Source organism: Triticum urartu, chromosome 4, assembly GCF_003073215.2.
Source record: "Triticum urartu cultivar G1812 chromosome 4, Tu2.1, whole genome shotgun sequence".
Taxonomy (NCBI): Eukaryota; Viridiplantae; Streptophyta; class Magnoliopsida; order Poales; family Poaceae; genus Triticum; species Triticum urartu.
Genome location: NC_053025.1, coordinates 105,414,853 through 105,440,999, shown reverse-complemented (window position 1 = coordinate 105,440,999; position 26,147 = coordinate 105,414,853). Strand labels below are relative to the sequence as shown.

At 43.4% G+C, this 26,147-nt stretch overlaps 1 protein-coding gene across 1 annotated transcript; it reads left to right on the top strand.

Annotated features, from left to right (window-relative positions):
- The first annotated feature begins 22,228 nt into the window (after window positions 1–22,228).
- On the top strand, window positions 22,229–25,157 carry LOC125554640 (F-box/LRR-repeat protein 4). Its single transcript, XM_048718134.1, has 2 exons — window positions 22,229–22,259; window positions 23,342–25,157. The coding sequence occupies exons 1-2, from the start codon at window positions 22,229–22,231 to the stop codon at window positions 24,916–24,918; spliced, it is 1,608 nt and encodes a 535-aa protein (XP_048574091.1). The 3' UTR covers window positions 24,919–25,157.
- Window positions 25,158–26,147: the final 990 nt, after the last annotated feature.

The window sequence follows — 26,147 nt, the reverse complement described above, 5'->3', positions numbered from 1 at the left end:
TTGTCCCAATGTACAACAACATTGGTTCGCCGATGTTTGGCGCGGCCAGGATTGGGTTGGTTGACAAAATGGCCTTTATTTCTTCCAATCCGGCTGTAGCAGCGTCCGTCCACTCAAAGTGTTCGGTGCGCCGGAGGAGGCAATAAAGGGGTAAAGCCTTTTCTCCTAAGTGGGAGATAAAGCGGCTTAGAGCCGCCACGCATCCTGTTAACTTCTGGATTTGTTTGAGGTCTATTGGGGTAGCCAACTGTGACAAAGCTCGGATTTTGGCCGGGTTAGCTTCAATACCTCTACTGGAGACAATGAAACCCAGGAGCTTTTCGGCCGGTACGCCGAAAACGCATTTTTCCGGATTGAGCTTAATTCGTATGTTCGGAGGTTGTCGAATGTGAGCCTCAAGTCATCTATCAAAGAGTCGACGTGTTTGGTTTTGATGACCACATCGTCTACGTATGCCTCTACTGTTTTGTCGATTTGTTTCTCCAGACATGTCTGAATCATGCGCTGATATGTTGCGCCGGCGTTTTTGAGCCCAAAAGGCATTGTGTTGAAACAGAAGGGACCGTATGGTGTCATGAATGCCGTTGCGGCTTGGTCGGACTCCGCCATCTTGATTTGGTGGTAACCGGAGTATGCGTCGAGGAAACACAATGACTTGTGTCCTGTGGTAGCATCGATAATTTGGTCGATGCGGGGGAGGGGGAAGGGATCCTTTGGGCAAGCTTTATTGAGGTCCTTGAAATCGACACAAAGTCGCCAGGATTTATCCTTCTTTGGTACCATCACCAGGTTTGCTAGCCAATCCGGGTGTTTTATCTCTCTGATGAATCCGGCCTCTAATAACTTGGCTAGTTCCTCTCCCATGGCATGTCTCTTGGGTTCGGAGAAACGCCGAAGAGCTTGCTTGACCGGCTTGAATCCCTTTAGGATATTTAGGCTATGCTCGGCCAGCCTGCGTGGGATTCCTGGCATGTCTGAGGGGTGCCAGGCGAATATGTCCCAATTCTCGCGCAGGAACTCTCGTAGTGCGGCGTCCACGACGGGTTTTAACTGTGCCCCGATGGAGGCTATTTTTGTAGGGTCCGTTGGGTGGACTTGGAATTTGACTATTTCATCCGCTGGTTTAAAAGAGGTGGACTTGGATCTCTTATCGAGTATCATGTCGTCCCTGTCCACTGTGGAGCGTAGCGTGGTTAGCTCCTCGACCGACAGGGCTACGGATAATGCCTCGAGGGCTAGTGTGGCTGTTTTGTTTTCGGCTCAGAGTGCTGTGTCCGGATCACTAGCGAGGGTGATGATTCCATTGGGCCCGGGCATTTTGAGCTTCATGTACCCATAATGGGGTACGGCTTGGAAGATCGTGAACGCCTCACGTCCTAAAAGGGCGTGGTATCCACTGCTGAACGGGGTCACTTGAAATGTAATTTCCTCGGACCTGTAATTCTCTGGCGTACCGAATACCACATCTAGTGTGATTTTCCCAGTGCATCGTGCCTCCCGACTGGGTATGATTCCCCTGAAGGTTGTGCTACTTTGCTCAATGCGGTTCTAGTCTATTTCCATTTTTTAAAGAGTGTCCTCATAGATGAGGTTTAATCCGCTGCCGCCGTCCATGAGTACTTTGGTGAGTCGAAAGCCGTCCACAATGGGACTGAGGACCAGTGCAACTGGTGCTCGGGCTGTTCGGAATTTAGGTTCGTCACTCGCATTGAAGGTAATAGCCGTGTCACTCCATGGATTTATTGCTGCTACGTGGCAGATTTCGGCCATGCTGCGGAGTGTTCGCTTGTGCCTATTATTTGACGCAAAGGTCTCAAAGACTGTTAACACCATTTTATTATCCACGGGATGGTGCTCTGTGGCATTTGGGATAAGAAGATCCTCACCACTTTCGGCCACTTGCCGGAGTATCCAACATGCTCTAAGGCTGTGTGTTGGTATTGTATCCGTTGTACTGTGAATTTTGCAGGGTCTGTTAAGCCATCCCTCCAGTACGGTTCCATGCCCTATAGAGGGTTTTTGTTTCTTTGCAACTAGCTCGGGCGTCTTATGATAGTGCACCCTTTTACTTCACACTGGGTGTATATTCGGAGCCGGATTATCCCAAAATTTCGTTTCGGTTTTCCAGGCGCTTTCCATCGCACAGTACTTTCGTACTATGGACACCAAGTCAGCAAAGCGTGATATGTCACGGTGACTTAAGGCGTTAAGGATCCCTTGTCCATGCAATTATTGCAGAAAAGTGAGACTGCATCTTCCTCGCGACAATCCTTAACCTTGTTCATCACAAGGAGGAATCTGGCCCAATAATGATGTACTGTTTCATGGGGCTCTTGCCTGATGTGGGAAAGATCGTTTATGTCCGGGTGGGTGGGTGTATTTGAGTCCGAATCCCTACCCGATCTGAGACCCAGGGGCCGAGGAGTTTCCAATCTTGGAAGTTCGGGTTCCGGAGTGTTACTCGATAAATTTGGCCCGCTGCCTGATTCTAGGTTCAGGGCTTGGGTAATGTCCTCCCGTAAGTGGGTATCCGGCTCGAAGAGCTCAGGAATCCGGACATAGTTAGTCCTCAAAATAGAGGAAGAGTTGCCGCATTGTTCCTCCACCACCGCAACGTGATGGGTGACCGATGGAGAGTGAATCTCCCTTTGTTCGGGTTTAAGCCCAATCCGATCATAGTTCATAGCGACTCCCAAGGCGGCGATGCGATCCAAGAGTTCGTTTAGGGAAGAGAGCTCCATTGGATCCATCTGCTCAGCGACTTCCGAGCCGACGTGGAGGCGGTTTTTGATGACCCGAGAAGCCATTGTCGGTGCAGCGGCCGAACAAGCAGTCATGACGAAACTGCTTAGCCGGAGAGTTTGGCCGACACCGAGAGCTCCCCCGGCGGTAATGTTTCTTTTAACAACGAGACGAGGCATCCTTCCTTACGGCGATGCCACAGAGGAACTCTCAATGAAAGCACCAATGTCGGTGTCAAAACCGGCGGATCTCGGGTAGGGGGTCCCGAACTGTACGTCTAAGGCGGATGGTAACAGGAGGCAGGGAACACGATGTTTTACCCAGGTTCGGGCCCTCTTGATGGAGGTAAAACCCTATGTCCTGCTTGATTTATTCTTGATGATATGAGTATTACAAGAGTTGATCTACCACGAGATCGGAGAGGCTAAACCCTAGAAGCTAGCCTATGGTATGATTGTATGTTGTCCTACGGACTAAAACCCTCCGGTTTATATAGACACCGGAGGGGGCTAGGGTTACACAAGGTCGGTTACAAAGGAGGAGATATACATATCCGTATAGCCTAGCTTGCCTTCCACGCCAAGTAGAGTCCCATCCGGACACGAGACGAACTCTTCAATCTTGTATCTTCATAGTCCAACAGTCCGGCCAAAGGATATAATCCGGCTGTCCGGATACCCCCTAATCCAGGACTCCCTCACCTAGTAAGGATGAAATTATTGGTCTTGCTTCTATTGCCGTACCTCCTAGTGATCCTTTAGAACAATACTTGCTAGACCATGAAAATGATATGTTTATGAATGAAAGAAGGGAATTAGATGAAGTATTCTTTAAACAGGAACCTATTCTGAAAAATAATTTACCTGTTGAAATCCTAGGGGATCCTCCTCCACCAAAGGGTGATCCCGTGTTTGAGCTTAAACCATTACCTGATACTCTTAAATATGCTTATCTTGATGAGAAAAATATATATCCTGTTATTATTAGTGCTAACCTTTCAGAGCATGAGGAAGAGAGATTATTGAAAACTCTGAAGAAGCATCGCGCTGCTATTGGGTACGGTCTTGATGATCTTAAGGGCATTAGTCCCACTCTATGTCAACATAAAATTAATTTGGAAGAAGATGCTAAACCAGTTCGTGATCATCAATGCCGGCTGAATCCTAAAATGAAACAAGTGGTAAGAAAGGAGATACTAAAGCTCCTTGAGGCAGGTATAATTTATCCCGTTGCTGATAGTCAATGGGTAAGCCCTGTCCATTGTGTCCCTAAGAAGGGAGGTATTACTGTTGTTCCTAATGATAAAGATGAATTGATTCCTCAAAGAATTATTATATGTTATAGGATGGTAATTGATTTCCACAAATTAAATAAGGCTACTAAAAAGGATCATTACCCCTTACCTTTTATCGATCAAATGCTAGAAAGATTGTCCAAACATACACATTTTTGCTTTCTATATGGTTATTCTGGTTTCTCTCAAATACATGTGTCAGCCAAAGATCAATCAAAGACTACTTTTACATGCCCTTTTGGTACTTTTGCTTATAAACGTATGCCTTTTGGTTTATGTAATGCACCTGCTACCTTTCAAAGATGCATGATGGCTATATTCTCTGACTTTTGTGAAAAGATTTGTGAGGTTCTCATGGACGACTTTTCCGTCTATGGATCTTCTTTTGATGATTGCTTGAGCAACCTTGATCGAGTTTTGCAGAGATGTGAAGAAACTAATCTTGTCTTTAATTGGGAAAAGTGCCACTTTAGGGTTAATGAAGGTATTGTCTTGGGGCATAAAGTTTCTGAAAGAGGTATTGAAGTTGATAAAGCCAAGGTTGATGCTATTGAAAAGATGCCATGTCCCAAGGACATCAAAGGTATAAGAAGTTTCCTTGGTCATGTCGGTTTTTATAGGAGGTTCATTAAGGACTTCTCAAAAATCTCTTGGCCTCTGACTAATTTATTACAAAAAGATATACCATTTGTCTTTTATGATGACTGTGTATAAGCATTTGAAATACTTAAGAAAACACTGATTTCTGCACCTATTGTTCAGCCACCTGATTGGAATTTACCCTTTGAAATTATGTGTGATGCTAGTCACTATGTTGTAGGTGTTGTTCTAGGACAAAGAGTTGATAAGAAACTAAAGGTTATTCAATATGCTAGTAAAACTCTAGACAATGCTCAAAGAAATTATGCTACTACTGAAAAAGAATTCTTAGCAGTTGTATTTGCTTGTGATAAGTTTAGACCTTATATTGTTGATTGTAAAGTAACTATTCACACTGATCATGCTGCTATTAAATATCTTATGGAAAAGAAAGATGCTAAACCTAGACTTATTAGATGGGTTCTCTTCCTACAAGAATTTGATTTGCATATTGTTGATAGAAAAGGAGCTGAGAACCCCGTTGCAGACAACTTGTCTAGGTTAGAAAATGTGCTTGATGACCCACTACCTATTGATAATAGCTTTCCTGATGAGCAATTAAATGTCATAAATGGTTCTCATACTGCTCCATGGTATGCTGATTATGCTAATTACATTGTTGCTAAGTTTATACCACCTAGTTTCACATACCAGCAAAAGAAAAAGTTATTCTATGATTTGAGGCATTACTTTTGGAATGACCCACATCTTTATAAAGGAGTAGATGGTGTTATTAGACGTTGTGTACCTGAGCATGAACAGGAACAGATCCTACGTAAGTGTCACTCCGAAGCTTATGGAGGACACCATGCTGGAGATAGAACTGCACATAAGGTACTGCAATCTGGTTTTTATTGGCCTACTCTCTTGAAGGATGCCCGTAAGTTTGTCTTATCTTCTGATGAATGTCAAAGAATTGGTAATATTAGCAGACGTCAAGAAATGCCTATGAATTATTCACTTGTTATTGAACCATTTGATGTTTGGGGCTTTGACTATATGGGACCTTTTCCTTCCTCTAATGGTTATACACATATTTTACTTGTTGTTGATTACGTTACTAAGTGGGTAGAAGCTATTCCAACTAGTAGTGTTGATCATAACACTTCTATTAAAATGCTTAAAGAAGTTATTTTTCCAAGATTTGGAGTCCCTAGATATTTAATGACTGATGGTGGTTCACATTTTATTCATGGTGCTTTCCGTAAAATGCTTGCTAAATATGATGTTAATCATAGAATTGCATCTCCTTATCACCCTCAGTCTAGTGGTCAAGTAGAATTGAGTAATAGAGAACTCAAATTAATTTTGCAAAAGATTGTTAATAGGTCTAGAAAGAATTGGTCCAAGAAACTTGATGATGCATTATGGGCATATAGAACTGCATATAAAAATCCTATGGGTATGTCTTCGTATAAAATGGTCTATGGAAAAGCATGTCACTTACCTCTCGAACTAGAACACAAGGCTTATTGGGCTATTAAAGAACTTAATTATGATTTTAAACTTGCCGGTGAGAAGTGGTTATTTGATATTAGCTCACTTGATGAATGGAGAACCCAAGCCTACGAAAATGCCAAGTTGTTTAAAGAAAAAGTTAAAAGATGGCATGACAAAAGGATACAAAAGCGTGAGTTTAATGTAGGTGATTATGTATTGCTATACAACTCCTGTTTAAGATTTTTTGCAGGAAAACTTCTCTCTAAATGGGAAGGTCCTTACGTTATCTAGGAGGTCTACCGTTCCGGTGCCATAAAAATCAACAACTTCGAAGGCACAAATCCGAAGGTGGTGAACGGTCAAAGAATCAAACACTATATCTCAGGTAATCCCATAAATGTTGAAACCAATGTTATTGAAACCGTAACCCCAGAGGAATACATAAGGGACACTTTCCGGAACGTTTCAGACTCCGAAAAGGAATAGGTATGTGGTACGGTAAGTAAACCGACTCCAAAACAGTTTTTAAGGCAATATTTCTCCGTTTTGGAATATTTAGAAAAATAGAAAAATAAGCAGCAGTCCGGGAAGGACACGAGGGCTCCACGAGGGTGGAGGGCGCGCCCTACCCTACTGGGCGCGCCCCCTACCTCGTGGGCACCTCGTGTGCTCTCCGGACTCTATTTTCGTACACGACACGTATTTTGGTCAGTAAAAATTCATTAGATAACCTCCCGGGGGTTTTAACTCCCGTATTATGCAAAAATCTCATGTCTTTGTTTCGAGCTGTTTTCTATCAGGGTTGTCAAGGCCAGGCACTATGTCATCTCCCTCCTCCTCCAACCATGAGGGAAACGATGCTTGGCTAATGAAGATAGAGCTAAAGAGAGAAGAACCCATGGAGATCAACAAGGATGAAGGGATCAAGAAGGCCATGGAGGACCAAGTTCCGGCAACAAAAGACACCCTTCAACTGGATCACAATCTTCTTACCCCAACAGAAATCGAAGCTTTCAAGATGATTGAGTTAGCTCGTATACAAAATAAGTATCTCACACGTGAAAATATTTTGTTGAAGGAGCATATCATCGCACTCAAGGGCATTATCCGCAAGTTAGAAGACCTCCTACGCTCGATGTGCGACTATCCATCATCAACATCCCCACCTTCTTCACCAACAAGAGAGACATAATCACATGGTATGGGCACTCCACTTGGCAACTGCCAAGCTTGGGGGAGTGCCCCGGTATCGTATCACCATCACTTTTATCTTTACCGTTTTTCTTAGTTCGATCATTTTGGTAATATCTTGATCTAGTAGAATAAAAGTTCTTAGTGTGATCTAGTTGTGAGTTTTGCTTTATTATCCTTCTATGTAATCGAGTCCGTGAGCTATATAATAAAGATTAGTGTTGAGTCAAGGGCTTGATTATTTTTCCATGCTCCTAAGTGAATAAAAGAAAAGAGAAAGAAATAAAAAGAAACAAAGAGATCATGTGAGTCTTATGGAGAGTAATGAGCTCACATAGAAAAGTATGTTGAATAAAAGTTGCTGAGGGTTGACAAACATAGTTTTGGTCATCGTTGCAATTAATAGGAAGTAATAAAGAAAGAGAGGTCTTCACATATAAATATACTATCTTGGACATCTTTTATGATTGTGAGCACTCATTAAAATATGATATGCTAAAGAGTTGACGTTGGACAAGAAAGACAACGTAATGGGTTATGTTTTCTTACATCTGAGATAAATTATATTGTCTTGGATCTTCCAACATGATGAGCTTGCCTTTCCCCCTCATGCTAGCCAAATTCATTGCACCAAGTAGAGATACTACTTGTGCTTCCAAATACCCTTAAACCAGTCTTGCCACAAGAGTCCCCCATATCTACCTATGGATTGAGTAAGATCCATCAAGTAAGTTGTCATCGGTGCAAGCAATAAAAATTGCTCTCTAAATATATATGATTGATTGGTGTGGAGGAAATAAGCTTTATATGATCGTGTGATATGGAAGTAATAAAAGCGACAGACTGCATAATAAAGGTCCATATCACAAGTTGCAATATAAAGTGACGTTCTTTCGCATTAAGATTTTGTGCATCCAACCATAAAAGCGCGTGACAACCTCTGCTTCCCTCTGCGAAGGGCCTATCTTTTACTTTTATCTCCTACATTGCATAAGAGTCATGGTGATTTTCACCCTTCCTTTTTACACTTTATCCTTTGGCAAGAACAATATGTTGGAAAGATCCTGGTATATATGGCTAATTGTATGTGAGTTTTCATGAACTACTACTGTTGACATTACCCTTGAGGTAAAATGTTGGGAGGCAAAACTATAAGCCCCTATCTTTCTCTGTGTCCAATTAAAACTCCATACTCATAAGTATTGCGTGAGTGTCAGCAATTGTGAAAGACTATATGATAGTTGAGTATGTGGACTTGCTGAAAAGCTCTTATACATTGACTCTTTCCTATGTTATGATAAATTGCAATTGCTTCAGTGACTGAGATTATAGTTTGTTAGTTTTAATGAAGTTTACGATTCATACTTGATATTGTGATTGAATTATTACTCTAGTATTAGAGATTATATGACAAGAATTATATAAGTTGTTGTTCTAAGAATGATCATGATGCCCTCATGACCGTATTTTATTTTTTATCGACACCTCTATCTCTAAACATGTGGACATATTTTTTCGATTTCGGCTTTTCGCTTCAGGACAAGCGAGGTATAAGCTTGGGGGAGTTGATACGTCCATTTTGCATCATGCTTTTATATCGATATTTATTGCATTATGGGCTGTTATTACACATTATGTCACAATACTTATGCCTATTCTCTCTTATTTTACAAGGTTTACATAAAGAGGGAGAATGCTGGCAGCTGGGATTCTGGGCTGGAAAAGGAGCAAATATTAGAGACCTATTCTGCATAGCTCCAAAAGTCATGAAACTCCACGGAAGACGTTTTCCAAATATATAAAAAATACTGAGAGCAAGAACTTCACCAGGGGGCCACACCCTTCCCACGAGGGTGGGGGCGCGCCCTACCCCCCTGGGCGCGCCCCCCTACCTTGTGCCCCCCCTGGTGGCCCTCCGGTGGCCATCTTCTGCTATATGGAGTCTTTCGATGGGAAAAAATCATAAGCCATCTTCTCGGACGAAACTCCGCCGCCACGAGGCGGAACCTTAGCGGAACCAATCTAGGGCTCTGGAGGAGCTATTCTGCCGGGGAAACTTCCCTCCCGGAGGGGGAAATCATCGCCATCGTCATCACCAACGCTCCTCTCATCGGGAGAGGGCAATCTCCATCAACATCTTCATCAGCACCATCTCATCTCAAAACCCTAGTTCATCTCTTGTATCCAATTCTTGTCTCCAAGTCCGGGATTGGTTCTAGTAGGTTGCTAGTAGTGTTAATTACTCCTTGTAGTTGATGCTAGTTGGTTCAATTGGTGGAAGATCATATGTTCAGATCCTATATGCATATTAATACCCCTCTGATTATGAACATGTTTATGCTTTGTGAGTAGTTACTTTTGTTCCTGAGGACATGGGAGAAGTCTTGCTATTAGTAGTCATGTGAATTTGGTATTCGTTCGATATTTTGATGAGATGTATGTTGTCTCTCCTCTAGTGGTGTTATGTGAACATCGACTACATGACACTTCACCATTATTGGGCCTAGAGGAAGGCATTGGGAAGTAATAAGTAGATGGTGGGTTGCTAGAGTGACAGAAGCTTAAACCCTAGTTTATGCGTTGCTTCGTAAGGGGCTGATTTGGATCCATATGTTTCATGATATGGTTACGTTTACCTTAATACTTTTGTTGTAGTTGCGGATGCTTGCAATAGAGGTTAATCATAAGTGGGATGCTTGTCCAAGTAAGAGCAGTACCCAAGCACCGGTCCACCCACATACCAAATTATCAAAGTACCGAACGCGAATCATATGAACGTGATGAAAACTAGCTTGACGATATTCCCATGTGTCCTCGGGAGCGCTTTACATCATATAAGAGTTTGTCCAGGCTTGTCCTTTTATACAAAAAGGATTGGGCCACCTTGTTGCACCTTATTTACTTTTGTTACTTGTTGCTCGTTACAAATTATCTTATCACAAAACTATCTGTTACCACTTATTTCAGTACTTGCAGAGAATACCTTGCTGCAAACCGCTTATCATTTCCTTCTGCTCCTCGTTGGGTTCAACACTCTTACTTATCGAAAGGACTACAATAGATCCCCTATACCTGTGGGTCATCAGTCTGCATCATTGCTACTAACATCTTTCAACATAGTTTTCTCTAGGAACATATCATAAATAAAACGGGGAAGCTATACACGAGAAATTGATCTACAACATAGATATGCAAATACTATCAGGACTAAGTTCATGACAAATTTAAGTTCAATTAATCATATTACTTAAGAACTCCCACTTAGATAGACATCCCTCTAATCATCTAAGTGATCACGTGATCCATATCAACTAAACCATGTCCGATCATCACATGAGATGGAGTAGTTTTCAATGGTGAACATCACTATGTTGATCATATCTACTATATGATTCACGCTCGACCTTTTGGTCTTAGTGTTCCGAGGCCATATCTGCATATGCTAGGCTCGTCAAGTTTAACCCGAGTATTCTGCGTGTGCAAAACTGGCTTGCACCCGTTGTATGTGAACGTAGAGCTTATCAAACCCGATCATCACGTGGTGTCTCGGCACGACGAACTGTCGCAACGGTGCATACTCAGGGAGAAATTTAGTGAGAGATCATCTTATAATGCTACCGCCGTACTAAGCTAAATAAGATGCATAAATGATAAACATCACATGCAATCAATATAAGTGATATGATATGGCCATCATAATCTTGTGCCTTTGATCTCCATCTCCAAAGCACCGTCATGATCACCATCATCACCGGCTTGACACCTTGATCTCCATCGTAGCATCGTTGTCGTCTCGCCAACTATTGCTTCTACAACTATCGCTACCGCTTAGTGATAAAGTAAAGCAATTACATGGCGATTGCATTTCATACAATAAAGCGACAACCATATGGCTCCTGCCAGTTGCCGATAACTGTGTTAGAAAACATGATCACCTCATACAACAATTTATATAATCACGTCTTGACCATATCACATCACAACATGACCTGCAAAAACAAGTTAGACGTCCTCTACTTTGTTGTTGCAAGTTTTACGTGGCTGCTACGGGCTTCTAGCAAGAACCGTTCTTACCTACGCATCAAAACCACAACGTGGTATAGTGATTGCTTTTTGATCTTCAGAAAGAACCCTGTTCATTGAATCCGATTCAACTAAAGTTGGAGAAACTGACACCCGCCAGCCACCTATGTGCAAAGCACGTCAGTAGAACCAGCCTCATGAACGTGGTCATGTAATGTCGGTCCGGGCTGCTTCATCCAACAATACCGCTGAATCAAGAAACAACTAGTGGCGGTAAGAAATATGTATATACCCACGCCCACAACTCTTTTTGTGTTCTACTCATGCATATAACATCTACGCATAGACCTGGCTCGGATGCCACTATTGGGGAATGCAGTAATTTCAAAAAAAATCCTAGGCACTCTCAAGATCCATCTAGGTGATGCATAGCAACGAGAGGGGAGAGTGTGTCTACGTACCCTTGTAGATCGAAAGCGGAAGCATTAAGTAACGCGGTTGATGTAGTCGAACGTCTTCGCGATCCAACCGATCAAGTACCGAATGCACGACACCTCCGTGATCTGCACACGTTCAGCTCGGTGACGTCCCTCATACTCTTGATCCAGTTGAGGCCGAGGGAGAGTTTCGTCAGCATGATGGTGTGATGACGGTGATGATGAAGTTACCGACGCAGGGCTTCGCCTAAGCACTACAACGACATGACCGAGGTGGAATTATGTGGAGGGGGGCACCGCACACGGCTAAACAATCAACTTGTGTGTCTATTGGGTGCCCCCTTCCCCCGTATATAAAGGGGGGAGGAGGAGAGGGTCGTCCCTCATAGGGCGCGCCCAAGGGGGGGAGTCCTAGTACCAGTAGGAGTAGCTTCCCTCCTTCCTAGTTGGAGTAGGAGAAGAAGGAAGAGGGAGAGGGAGAGAAGGAAAGGGGGGCCGACCCCCACCCCAATTCGGATTGGGCTTGGGGGGCCTCCACCTGGCCCAATAAGGCCCATTGACTCCCGGGGGGTTCCAGTAACCTCCCGGTACTCCGGAAAATGCCCGAACTCATCCGGGACCATTCTGGTGTCCAAACATAGCCTTCCAATATATCGATCTTTATCTCTCGACCATTTCGAGACTCCTCTTCATGTCCATGATCACATCCGAGACTCTGAACTGCCTTCAGTACATCAAAACACATAAACTCATAATATCGATCGTCATCAAACGTTAAGCGTGCGGATCCTACGGGTTCGAGAACTATGTAGACACGACCGAGACTCATCTCCGGTCAATAACCAATAGCAGAACCTGGATGCTCATATTGGTTCCTACATATTCTACGAAGATCTTTATCGGTCAAACCGCATAACAACATACGTTGGTCCCTTTGTCATCGGTACGTTACTTGCCCGAGATTCGATCGTCGGTATCTCAATACCTAGTTCAATCTCGTTACCGGGAAGTCTCTTTACTCGTTCTGTAATGCATCATCCCGCAACTAACTCATTAGTCACATTTCTTGCAACGCTTATAGTTATGTGCATTACCGAGAGGGCCCAGAGATACCTCTCCAATATACGGAGTGACAAATCCTAATCTTGATCTATGCCAACTCAGCAAACACAATTGGAGACACCTGTAGAGCATCTTTATAGACACCTAGTTACGTTGTGACGTTTGATAGCTGATAATCCCCAAGTGCAGGGAATCATCATAGCAATTCCCAAAGGTGGAAGTGATAAGTATGTGTGTCGAACCCACAAGGAACTAAAGGTAAGATCAATATTCTCTCAAGTCCTATCTGCCACTGATACGACTCTATGTACACCGAACATTTGCTTCCAACTAGAAACGACAAATAAAACTACGTTGTGGGTATGAAGAGGATAACTTTGCATGGTATCGGAGAGCTAAAATATGAAAGTAGGTGCTGTTATCATAAAGTTAAAATATATTACTAAATGTTATAAATAGCGAGTGTGGAATAATGATGGGTCGGTGTGCGGAATTTTCTTAGGCAATTCTTAACAAGACCGGTAGTCGTAATTGCAATTTCATATGAGGGAGAGGCATAAGCTAACATACTTTCTCTTCTTGGATCATATGCACTTATGATTGGAACTCTAGCAAGCACGCGCAACTACTAAAGAACATTAAGGTAAAACCCAACCATAGCATTAAAGCATCAAGTCCCCTTTATCCCATACGCAACAACCCCCTTACTCGGGTTTATGCTTCTGTCACTCAAGCAACCCACTATAAGCGAATCTTGAATGTATTGCAACACCCTACGGCGGGAATCCCTCACGCTTGTGCGACACGGAGGGCACAATAGGAAAGCACCAAAATAAAACATACAACTCGTACCAATCTAGATCATCAATCAACCCAAAGATAAAGGATATCTACTCAAAACATCACAGGATGGCAACACATCATTGGATCATAATATGTGGCATAAAGCACCATGTCCAAGTAGGGATTACAGCGGGGGGCGGGAGGGTGGACGCGTAAAAGAGATGAGGGTGATGATGATGATGGTGATGTTGATGAAGACGATCACCGCGGCGATGATTCCCCTCTCGATGGCACTCTGGTGCCACCAAGAGAGAGGAGGAGAGGTTCTCCCCCTTGTGCTTCCTCCTCCATGGCCTCCCCCTGGATAGGGAGAGGTTCTCCCTCTGGTCCTTGGTCTTCATGGTGATGATGGCCCCTCCGGGATCCTCCTCCATAGCCTCTGTTGATGATGACCCCCTCCGGCAGGGTGCCAAAAAGGGCCTAGATTGATTTCTCGTGGCTATAGAGGCTTGCGGCGGTGGAACCTCCGATCTAGGTTACTTTCTAGAGGTTTGGGTATTTATAGGAGAGGTTGGCGTCAAGAACAAGTCAGGGGCCCCACGGGAAGTCCACGAGGCACAAGGGCGCGCCCAGGGGGTGGGCGTGCCCCCATCCTCGTGGGGCCCACGGGACTCCCCTCCAGTAGATATTTGTTCCAGTATTTTTTATATTTTCCAGAAAAATTCTCTGTTGATTTTCATCGCATTCCGAGAACTTATATTTCTGCACAAAAACAACACCACGGTAGTTCTGTTGAAAACAGCGTCAGTCCGGGTTAGTTCTAATCAAATCATACCAAAATCATATAAAACTATTGTAAACATGGCATGAATAATTCATAAATTATAGATATGTTGGAGACGTATCAGCATCCCCAAGCTTAATTCCTGCTCGTCCTCGAGTAGGTAAATGATAAAAGAAATAATTTACGAAGTGTGAATGCTAGCAAGTGCTTAAGTTTGATCAATGATAGTTTCAATCACTTTTTATAGCATCATTATATATCATAACAGTATCTCAACTCATAAAACTTCTCATGATCAAGTAACAAGCTATTCACATGTTAAAGTATAGATCATAAACTTTCTTGAAAACTAACAAACCGTGCTCTTAGTCATCAAACAATTGCAATTCATCTTATTTTCGGGAAGGGTCTATGTAAGAGCTTTGATTCAGCAAACTCCACATACTCAACTATCATTTAATCTTTCACAATTGCTAACACTCATGTGATATTTATGGGTTCAAAGTTTTAATCGGGCACAGAGAAAGATAGGGGCTTATAGTTTTGCCTCCCAACCTTTTACCTCAAGGGTAATGTCAACAATAATAACTTATGAAAACCTACATCCAAGTGATATATATATATATTTGGATCGCTCCAACACAAAGTGCTCGCCAAAGGAAAAAAGTGTAAAAAGGGAAAGGTGATGATCACCATGACTCTTGTATAAGGGTAGAAGATAAAAGTAAAAGATAGGCCCTTCGCAGAGGGAAGCAGAGGTTGTCATGCGCTTTTATGGTTGGATGCACAAAATCTTAATGCAAAAGAACGTCACTTTATATTGCCACTTGTGATATGGACCTTTATTATGCAGTCCGTTGCTTTTATTTCTTCCACATCACAAGATCGTATAAAGCTTATTTTCTCCACATTAATAGATCATACATATTTAGAGAGCAATTTTTATTGCTTGCAATAATGACAACTCACTTGAAGGATCTTACTCAATCCATAGGTAGATATGGTGGACTCTCATGGAAAAACTGGGTTTAAGGATATTCGGAAGCACAAGTAGTATCTGTACTTGGTGCAAAGAATTTGTCTAGCATGAGGGGGAAAGGCAAGCTCAACATGTTGGATGATCCAACACAATATAACGTTTCGAATATAGGAAAACATAATCCATTAAGTTGTCTTGTCCAACATTAACTTTTCATCATGTCATATTTCAATGAGTGCTCACAATTACAAAAGATGTCCAAGATAGTATATTTATATGTGAAATCTCTCTTCCTTCAATATTCTTTCATGAATTGTTCAAGTGACCAATTCTGCGTTTGCTAACTTCCAATAAGTTTACTACCTATACTTATTATGTGTGAAGTCATTACTCCCCATGTTGTAAGCATATGAAACGTATATAAATTCAAATTTATGATATTCAATTCATTCAACCATTTACTCATAGGATATATGTGAAGCACGTGAGTAAATGACAAACTACTCCAAAAAGATATAAGTGAAGAATACTGAGTAGTCAAATAATTAAATAGCCATGGGAGGATTCTTTTTCATTCAAGATTTCATATCCAATGATTTTATTCAAACAGCAAGTAAAATTGAAAATATGCTCCAAGCAAAACACATATCATGTGACGAATAAAAATATAGCTCCGAGTAAGGTATACCGATAATTTTGAAGACGAAAGAGGGGATGCCTTCCGGGGCATCCCCAAGCTTAGGCGCTTGAGTCTTCCTTGAATATTACCTTGGGATGCCTGGGGCATCCCTGAGCTTAGGGTATTTCCACTCCTTATTCTCCTCATATCAATATCTCACCCAAAGCTTGAAAACTTCAATCACACAAAACTTAACGGAACTTCGTGAGATAGATTAGTATGATAAAGAGTAAACCATTCACTTTGGTACTGTCAAAGACAAGATTCATAATTTTTCTCACATAATGCCTTCTGTACCATATCATTTCTACAATTTATATTGAAAAATATAAACCATAGAAAATAGAAAACAAGCAAACTATGCAATGAACACAGACTCTGTCAGAAACAGAACAGTATGTAATGATCTGAACAGCAACCATACTTCTGCTACTCCAAAAATTATGAAATAAATTGGTGGACGTGAGGAATTTTTCTATTAATCTTCTGAAAAAGGAATCAACTCAATCACACTCTTCTGTAGAAAATGACAGCTAATCTCGTGAGCGCAAAGTTTCTGTTTTTTACAGCAAGATCACATTAACTTTCACCCAAGTCTTCCCAAAGGTCTTACTTGGCACTTTATTGAAACAAAAGCTATAATACATGATTAATACAGTAGCTTAATCATGATAACACACAAAAACAGTAAGGGTAAATATTGGGTTGTCTCCCAACAAGCGCTTTTCTTTAATGCCTTTTAGCTAGGCATGATGATTTCAATGATGCTCACATAAAAGATAAGAATTGAAACATAAAGGGAGCATCATGAAGAATATGACTAGCATATTTAAATCTAGCCCACTTCCTATGCCTAGGGATTTTGTGAGCACATAGTTTATAGGAACAAGAATCAACTAGCATAGGAAGGAAAAAGAAGTATAACTTCAAAACTTTAAGCATATAGAGAGGAAACTTGATATTATTGCAACTCCTACAAACATGTATTCCTCCCTCATAATAATTTTCAGTAGCATCATGAATGAGTTCAACAATATAACCATCACATAAAGCATTCTTTTCATGATCTACGAGCATAGAAATTTTACTACTCTCCACATAAGCAAAATTATCCTCATTCGGAATAGTGGGAGCAAACTTCTTCTAAATCCACTTTAGATGATAGTATTATTCATACTCCAAAAGATATAAGTGAAGTTCATGGAGCATTCTACAATTAATATAGACTAACCAATATCCAAGCTCAAAATATATAAGTGAAGCACACGAAGCATTCTATAAAACCATACTCAAAAGATTTAAGTGAAGCACAAAGAGCAATTCTATAAGATCATACTTAAAAGATATAAATGAAGCACATGAAGCATTCTATAAATCAATGAAGGGCTATATCATACTAGCATGGTTCTTAAAGGAAAAACAAAAAACACAAAGGACACAAATCATGTGAACAAAACAAAAATTGAGGTATACCGATAATTGTTGAAGAAGAAAGATGGGATGCCAACCGGCGCATCCCCAAGCTTAGATGCTCGAGTATCCTTAGAATATTTACTTGGGGTGCCTTGGCATCCCCAAGATTGAGCTCTTGCTATCTTTATTCTTCTCACATCGGTAGCTCCTCATTCTTCGAACACTTCATCCACACAAAACCAAAACTTTGTGAGATCCGTTAGTATAATAAAGCAAACCACTACCTTTAGGTATTGTTGCAAACTCATTCCAATTTCATATTAGAACTATTCTACTGTATTCCAACTTCACCATGGTTCATACCCCCTGATACTACCCATAGATTCATCAAAATAAGAGATCAACACATAGAAAATAGAATCTGTCAAAAACAGGACAGTCGGTAGTAATCTGGAAGTTTAGTATACTTCTGTAACTCCAAAAATTCTAAAAAAATATGAAAATTTAAAAAATTTGTACAGAAGTAATGTGCAAAAAGTTTCAGCCCATTTTACTTTCTAGTAAAAAATGTATATTCACACGGTACAGCCAAAGTTTCTGTTTTTGTACTGCACAAAGTAAACAAGAAATCTAATCATCCTAAAACCAAGGCTTGGCACATTATTTTTATAATACAATGGATATATGCAAGGGGATAATTATTTTCAGAGAAGCTTCCATGATTTTTTTTACATTGTTCCCATGAGCATGAACACAAGTGTTCAAGGTCGACCCTCACTTCTTCAATGCATAACTTTCCAGTCACTTCTCTTTTTGAAAAACTCTTTAGGCATATGAGGCAAGTGAATCTTTTTGTATTTTCATTTTTTAATTTTTTTTGTATGTTTCACATACAACTAAGCAAAACTAAAAAGGGGAAACAAAAACTACTTAGTGAAGAAAGCAAACAAGCATACACAAAAATATCAACCCCACTCTATTGCTCCTCGGCAACGGCGCCAGAAAAGAGCTTGATAATCCCCAAGTGCAGGGAATCATCGTAGAAATTCCCAAAGGTGGAAGTGATAAGTATGGAGTGTCGAACCCACACGGAACTAAAGGTAAGATCAATATTCTCTCAAGTCCTATCTGCCACTGATATGACTCTACGTTACACCGAACGTTTGCTTCCAACTAGAAACGAGAAATAAAACTATGGTGTGGGTATGAAGAAGATAACTTTGCATGGTATCGGAGAGCTAAAATATGAAAGTAGGTGTTGTTATCATAAATTTAGAATATATTACTAAATGTTATAAATAGCGAGTGTGGAATAATGATGGGTCGGTGTTCGGAATTGTCTTAGGCAATTGTTAACAAGACTGGTAGTCGTCATTGCAATTTCATATGAGGGAGAGGCATAAGCTAACATACTTCCTATTATTGGATCATATGCACTTATGATTGGAACTCTATCAAGCATCTGCAACTACTAAAGATCATTAAGGTAAAACCCAACCACAACATTAAAGCATCAAGTCCCCTTTATCCCATACGCAACAACCCCCTTACTTAGGTTTATGCTTCTGTCACTCAATCAACCCACTATAAGCGAATCATGAACGTATTGCAACACCCTACAACGGGAATCCCTCATGCTTGCGCGACATGGAGGGCACAATAGGACAACACCAAAATAAAACATACAACTCGTACCAATCTAGATCATCAATTAACCCAAAGACAAAGGATATCTACTCAAAACATCATAGGATGGCAACGCATCATTGGATCATAATATGTGGCATAAAGCACCATGTTCAAGTAGGGATTACAGCGGGGTGCGGGAGAGTGGACCGCGTAAAAGAGATGAGGGTGATGATGATGATGATGATGGTGATGTTGATGAAGACGATCACCGCGACGATGATTCCCCTCTCGATGGCACTCCGATGCCACCAAGGGAGAGGAGGAGAGGTTCTCCCCCTTGTGCTTCCTCCTCCATGGCCTCCCCCCTGGATGGGGAGGTTCTCCCTCTGGTCCTTGGCCTTCATGGTGATGATGGCCCCTCCGGGATCCTCCTCCATAGCCTCCGGTGATGATGGCCCCCTCCGGCAGGGTGCCAGAGAGGGCCTAGATTGATTTCTCGTGGCTACAGAGGCTTGCGGCGGCGAAACTTCCGATCTAGGTCAATTTCTGCAGGTTTGGGTATTTAGGAGAGGTTGGCATCGAGAATAAGTCAGGGGGCCCCACGGGAAGTCCACGAGGCACAGGGGTGCGCCCAGGCGGGGTGGGCATGCCCCGCACTCTTGTGGGGCCCACAGGACTCCCCTCCGGTAGATTTTTTTTCCAGTATTTTTCATATTTTCCAGAAAAATTCTCTGTTGATTTTCAACGCATTCCGAGAACTTTTATTTCTGCACAAAAACAACACCATGGTAGTTCTGCTGAAAACAGCGTCAGTCCGGGTTAGTTCTAATCAAATCATACCAAAATCATATAAAACTATTGTAAACATGGCATGAATACTTCATAAATTATAGATACATTGGAGCCGTATCAATAGCACACTAAGTGTTTCTCCGGTATTCGGGAGTTGCATAATCTTATAGTCACTGGAACATGTATAAGTTGTGGAGAAAGCAATAGCAATAAACTAAACGATCATAGTGCTAAGCTAACGGATGGGTCTAGTCCATCACATCATTCTCTAATGATGTGACCCCGTTCATCAAATGACAACACATGTCCATGGCTAGGAAACTTAACCATCTTTGATTAACGAGCTAGTCAAGTAGAGACATACTAGGGACACTCTGTTTGTCTATGTATTCACACATGTACTAAGTTTCCGGTTAATACAATTCTAGCATGAATAATAAACATTTATCATGATATAAGGAAATAAATAATAATTTTATTATTGCCTCTAGGGCATATTTCCTTCATATCCACCGTCTCTTATCAGTTCAATGTAAATGGCAAGATATATGATGTGGTTATCCCTGTGAGAGAGTTGAGGCAAGGCGGCCCCATTTATCCTTACCTTTTCCTCTTATGTGCATAAGGTTTTTCAGTTATGCTCAATAAGGCGGATGAAGAAAATCAAATCAGAGGGATCAAGCTAGCTCCTACTACCCCATGTGTAAATCACCTCTTGTTTGCAGACGACTCGTTGCTGGTTGTTGAAGCTAGTGTGCAAAGTGTACAATCCATCAATGCCATCCTTCAGACTTATGAGGAGAGCTCGGGTCAACTGATAAATCGAGAGAAGTCTTCAGTTATGTTTAGTGCCAATGCAAGCCAAAGTTTCAAAAATCTGATCCTACAGGAACTCCAGCTTGCATCAGAGGAAAAATATGGAAAGTACCCGGGGCAGCCATCTTATGTTGGAAAGCCAAAGAAAGAATGCTTCGCATATATAAGGGACTAATAGTTGGGTGGCTCCAAGGGGGGCTCAATCGGTGTCTTCCCATGGCGGGCAAGGAAAACCATGTCAATGTTGTTGCTCAGGCGATCCCAATGTATGCCATGGCCTGCTTTAACCTTACCAAAACCCTGTGTGATGAGACCAGTCAACTCATTTATCATTATTAGTGGAACCAACAGAGCAACGAAAACAAAATGCATTGGATAGGATGCAAAAAAGAAGCTTTCAATTAAGGAAGGAGGGCTGGGATTCCGTGATTTACAGTCTTTAAATGTGGCAATGTTAGCAAATCAAGGATGGTGATCAAAACCCCGAGTCCCTGTGTGCGCAAGTACTTTGGGAAAAATACTTCCCCGATGGTGATGTGCTTCAAGATGAACCGAAGAGTGGTATGAGCTATGTATGGAGAAGCATTTTGAAGGGGTTGGAAGTCTTGAAAGATGGCTTAATATGGAGGATTGGGGATGACTCAAAGGTGAGAATATGGGATGACCCATGGATCCCTCGTGGCGACACCCGCAGGCCATCGTCTCATCAAGGGAGAGCATCCTGACCCGTCAGAGCTGATCGACCATAGTACCGGGAGATGGGATGATGAACTGGTGAGAAACTATTTTCAGTCGGATGATGTGCAGGTCATTTTGAGTATTCCAATATGTGAGCAGACGGAGGATTTTTTTGTCTTGGAACTATGACATCAAAGGGGTTTTCTCAGTGAAATCTAAGTGCAAGGTACACATCAATATGATAAAAAATGAAGCCATAAAGCAGATTGGGGAGGGGTCTGAACCTAATGGGAAAGCTTCTGAACTTTTCGGATCAATCTGGAAGGTTGACTGCCCCCTAGAGTGCACGGCTTCACTTGGAGGCTTGCTCAGAATAGCCACCCAATGTACATGAACATCAACAGACGAGGTGTTGAGCTAGACACGAGATGTGCAGTCTGCGGACATTTGTTCGAGGATGATGGCCACTTGTTTTTCAATTGCAAGCTCGCCATACAAAGATGGAGGGCGTTGCTTCTTGAGGAGGAGCAGAGCCAACTCTCTATGCTCAATTCGGCGAAAGAAGTTGTTCAGACAATCGTGAAATTCCGAGATGATAAGAAACTCCCAATCATCGCCTTGCTCTGGCTTTGGTGGACAGACCGAAACCGTCGTAATCACAGAGAGAGGGGGCAAAGTGTTGAAGAGTTTCAGTTCTCTGTTAGGCACCATGTCAACAACGGGAGAATTTCTTGAGCTCAAAGGGAGTGAAGCTAGCCAGGGATCAATGCAAGTGGGTTCCATCGCCCAAAGACATAACAAAGGTCAACGTGGATGGCGCTTTCGATACGAGGACCGGGCACAGAGGATGGGGATTATATGTAGGAACACTTCTTCAGGTATTTAGCTTGACACATTGGGTCAGTGGATCATACGACGAGCGCGCTGCATGCCGAAACTCTGGCCCTACTATAAGCTGTAAACTTGGCAGATCAAACTAGGAATTGGTAAGGCACACTTTGAAACAGACAGCCTCACGCTCAAGCAGGCCATTAGGGCCCTGTTTGGTTCGGCTGTGGATTTCTAAAAGCAGCTGTGAAAAATCTGTTGTGGAAAAACAGTTGTGGAAAATCTGATGTGAAAAAGATGTAGGTCATTTGACAAACCAGCTGATACAACTTTTTTAGATTTTGGCCCGCAGCGGAATCAGATTTTGTAAAGCACGTCTTGGGCTACTTTCGCTTTTGGTTCAGATTTTAACAGCGGATTTCTGGAATCGGATTCTGCTGGGTTCGCCCTTTGATTTAGATTCTGCTGCGCGGCAGCAGAATCCGTCGATAGAAACTGAACCAAACAGGGCCTAGGTCTAACTCCTTTGACCTCGGCCGACTTAGTCATCTGTTCAGAAATCAAGTTTAAAATGCACACGTAGTTCATTCTAGCTGAGATTTCTCATGTTTCTTGAGATTGTAACAAGCCAGCGTGTGCTGACGGCGTTGGATGCAGGGTTAGATCATGTTTCTTGTCGAGTTTGATATGATGACTACCTGTTTTCTCTTTTGAGAGGTGATGACTATCCTGTTGATGTAACCCATGATATTTAAGCCGCGATTCTGCTGTATCGTAAAGGGAACACAAGTGTTTCATGTAAAATTACCGGAAAAAAAGTGTTTCATGAAAAAGAAGAAAAAAAACGCTGAGAAGAAAGCATTCATGGAGCCTTGAATCCCGTGATTTATCCATCGGAGCCGCCTCCACAACCATTTTGGAAGGCACGCCCACGCCGCCGACGTTGATACGATACGATACCCCCACCTCGCTTGTCGGCATCTCCCTCCTTCCCCACCTAATCTCGCGGGCGGCCACACAAGAGCTACCCCCCTCCCCACCTTCCCCAACCCCCTTCCCACCTGAGGCCGCCGAGGAGCCCAATTCCCCTGGAGGGAAAAATTACCTAGGCACGCCGTGCCGGTGAGCTGAGGCGTGGCCGCGGTCTCCCCCCTGGCTACGGCGCCAATAAGCCCCCGACGCGGCGGCGGAGGCCGCCGCGCCGGCAGCGGTGGCGGGGCATGCGGCGACGTGGACGCCGCGCTCTGCGACGACCTGCTGCAGGAGGTGTTCCGCCTGCTCCCGCCCGCCGCGGGCCCGGCCGTCTCCCTCGTCTCCCGCCGCTGGGTCGCGCTCCTCCGAGCCTCCACGTCCCGCCTCACCCTCCGCCTGCCGCCGGCCTTCACCGGAGCATCGGCCCCCGCGGCTGCGGGTCCTCTGGCTGACCTGCTCTCGCGCTACCCGTATCTATCCGCGCTGGCCGTCGTCTCCGCTTCATCAGCCGCCGCTCACGACGCCGACGCGGTCCTGCTCGCGGTGTCCGCCTCGCCGTCGGCCACCAGGCTCACAGCGCTGCGGTTCTCGGTCGGTTCGCCCGTCTCGCCCGCTGCGCTGCGGGAGGTCTCCGTCACCCTCTCCGGCCTCACCTCGCTCCACCTCACCGCCGTCAGCCCCCTGTCGTTCCGTTGGCTCGCGTGCTTGCCCTGCCTAAAATCCTTCGCCTTTGTCAACTCCGCCGTTGCTGCCGTTGACTCGGCCGGTTCCAGCTCCGATGAAGACTCCGGCGGCGAGGGCGACGCCGTAGGGGCGTTGCCTCTGGAGAGGCTGTCGCTGTGCGGCATCCGCTCCGGCGACCACGGGCTCAGGTGGCTATGGCAGCGCTGTGGGAGCCTACAGTGGCTGCAGCTGCGCGCTTGCGACGGCATCGGAGATGGCCCCTCGTCGGCTGCCTTCTCAGGATGCCTCGCCGGCCTGCTCGAGCTTGAGCTCCGCGCTTGCCGAACCGTCGCCGACCGCGTCCTCCTCATCGCCGCTGACCGTTGCTGTGCTCTCAAGTCTCTACTTGTGTATGACGGCGGCAGCAGGGAGGCCCTCCTCCAGTTCATCCGTCGGCGCGGCGCCGCACTGCACACCTTGGACCTCCGCCTGCCTCTCGACCTGCACAACGACCACCTCCTTGCAATCGGCGCAGAGCAAGGCTACGACACCCGGGGCAGTCTTGCCGTGCTTCGCCTTCAAAGCTGTGTCCTCGTCACGGGGGACGGGCTTCGTTCTCTCGCGCGCACGGCCATTGGGGCGGGCATCAAAGATGTCGCCCTGGTGAGCTGCGACGTAGTTGAACGGGAGCCTGGGCTGCTCACGTTCCTCAGCCAGAGCATGCGCCACCTCCGCCGGCTTGATCTGTCTTACAACGAGACCCTGAAGGACAAGGAGATTGGAGCCATGCTATCGTCTTGCCGGAATCTGATTGACATCAGGTTTAGGGGTTGCCGCGGCATTACCGGAGAATCGCTGGTCTCGTTGCTTAGGCACTGTGGGCAGACAGTGGAGGTCGTGGACATCTCCCGCTGCCCTGCCATTAAAGTGGCCAGTGTCGAACTCTTTGCACAGCGAGCCACCCGTTTGAATCATTTGGTCATCGAGGTGAGCTCTGTGTCGGAGGAACTGAAGGCGATTGCACGGACCAAAGGCATGAAGGTTGGCCCATTGCCTTGTGAAGGATCATTCTGAAGTATGGTAAATCTTCTTCAGATGAAACTCATCGAAGCTGGAATTTAAGAATCTTATACTGCATGTTCAACAAGGAAAGTGCTTTCCTTGTGTATAATACCCTGGTGGGAATGTGTGTATGTATCTCTTGTTAACTGTGAACCTGTCATGAAAAAGCTCCTCTTGCTGCCTGGCATGTAAATTGAGCAGCAAGAATTGTGCTATTGTACATGTGTCAAGAAATAAAATTGGAATTATTACATGAGTTTCCCTTTATTGTTAGTGACTAAGGTATAATGATGCAAGAGCTGTATGATTCTTTTTAGATAAAGCTGCAACCAAATAATTTGGTTCCACTACTGCTCTGCAAGTCCTTTTTAAGGTGAGAATTCTGGTATGTGAGTTCGTGGAGTGGTAAAAACAGATCAGATGCTGAACATGTTTTCAAACTACATTCATACTCGCTTTCATTCAGATATTGATGTTCTCAAAGTACATTACTCGTATGGCTTCAGAATATTGATTCAAAGATGTAGGGGTACTCAGGATAGGCACAAGTTCAGATATGGATGGTAAGAACCTGCTTTGCTGTTGATCGATAAATCCCTTGGAAGGACAACCTGTTAAATCTGTCAAGAGTTATATTGATGATGATTTTTGGTCTTTTGCATTGTAGCCTTTTGGCATCCTCTTGTACATGTATATATGTTGGCTTTGGCCTCCTAGTAATACAAGTTGCTATTCTAACAAAATCATCTAAACATCCCAGATGTATGTTGAACTTATCGCGAGATCAGCATGTCTCAGCTAAATGAGGTAAGTCAGATTTCTTGCTGCGGTCTTAACCTCTTCTGTTCTACATGATGATAACCTCCTCGGTAAAAGAACCACCCAAGAATTATCAGTTCAGCAATGCTCAGCTAGCTTTACATTGGCTTCTGCATTAATGGGATGAAATGGTTACAGGCTTACAGCTAATTGAACTAAACTGCAATCTCGCTGCTGTGTTATTGATGACATGTTCTCTAGCTACAGAGGTCAATGTTGAGTTCAGTTATTTACGTACACATCTGGCATACATTCAACTATTTGGCCTATGCTTGATGTTGAAATACTTTTGGAAATCATGCATCATTTTGCTAAAGCTTCTTTTGGTACTCTATTTGAACTGTGGGATGTCTTGCTTGAATGTCCTCAAAATAATGTTACGGTTATGGATATGCGATGATGGAACAGTTCGAAGTTTCCCT

What these genes read in the sequence shown, in the direction of transcription:
- LOC125554640 (XM_048718134.1), top strand. Translation starts at nt 22,229, where the DNA reads ATGGGGATTATATGTAGGAACACTTCTTCAG. An exon ending in ATGTAGGAACACTTCTTCAG is followed by an intron (nt 22,260 to 23,341) that starts GTATTTAGCTTG and finishes CGGTGAGCTGAG; the next exon opens with GCGTGGCCGCGGTCTCCCCC.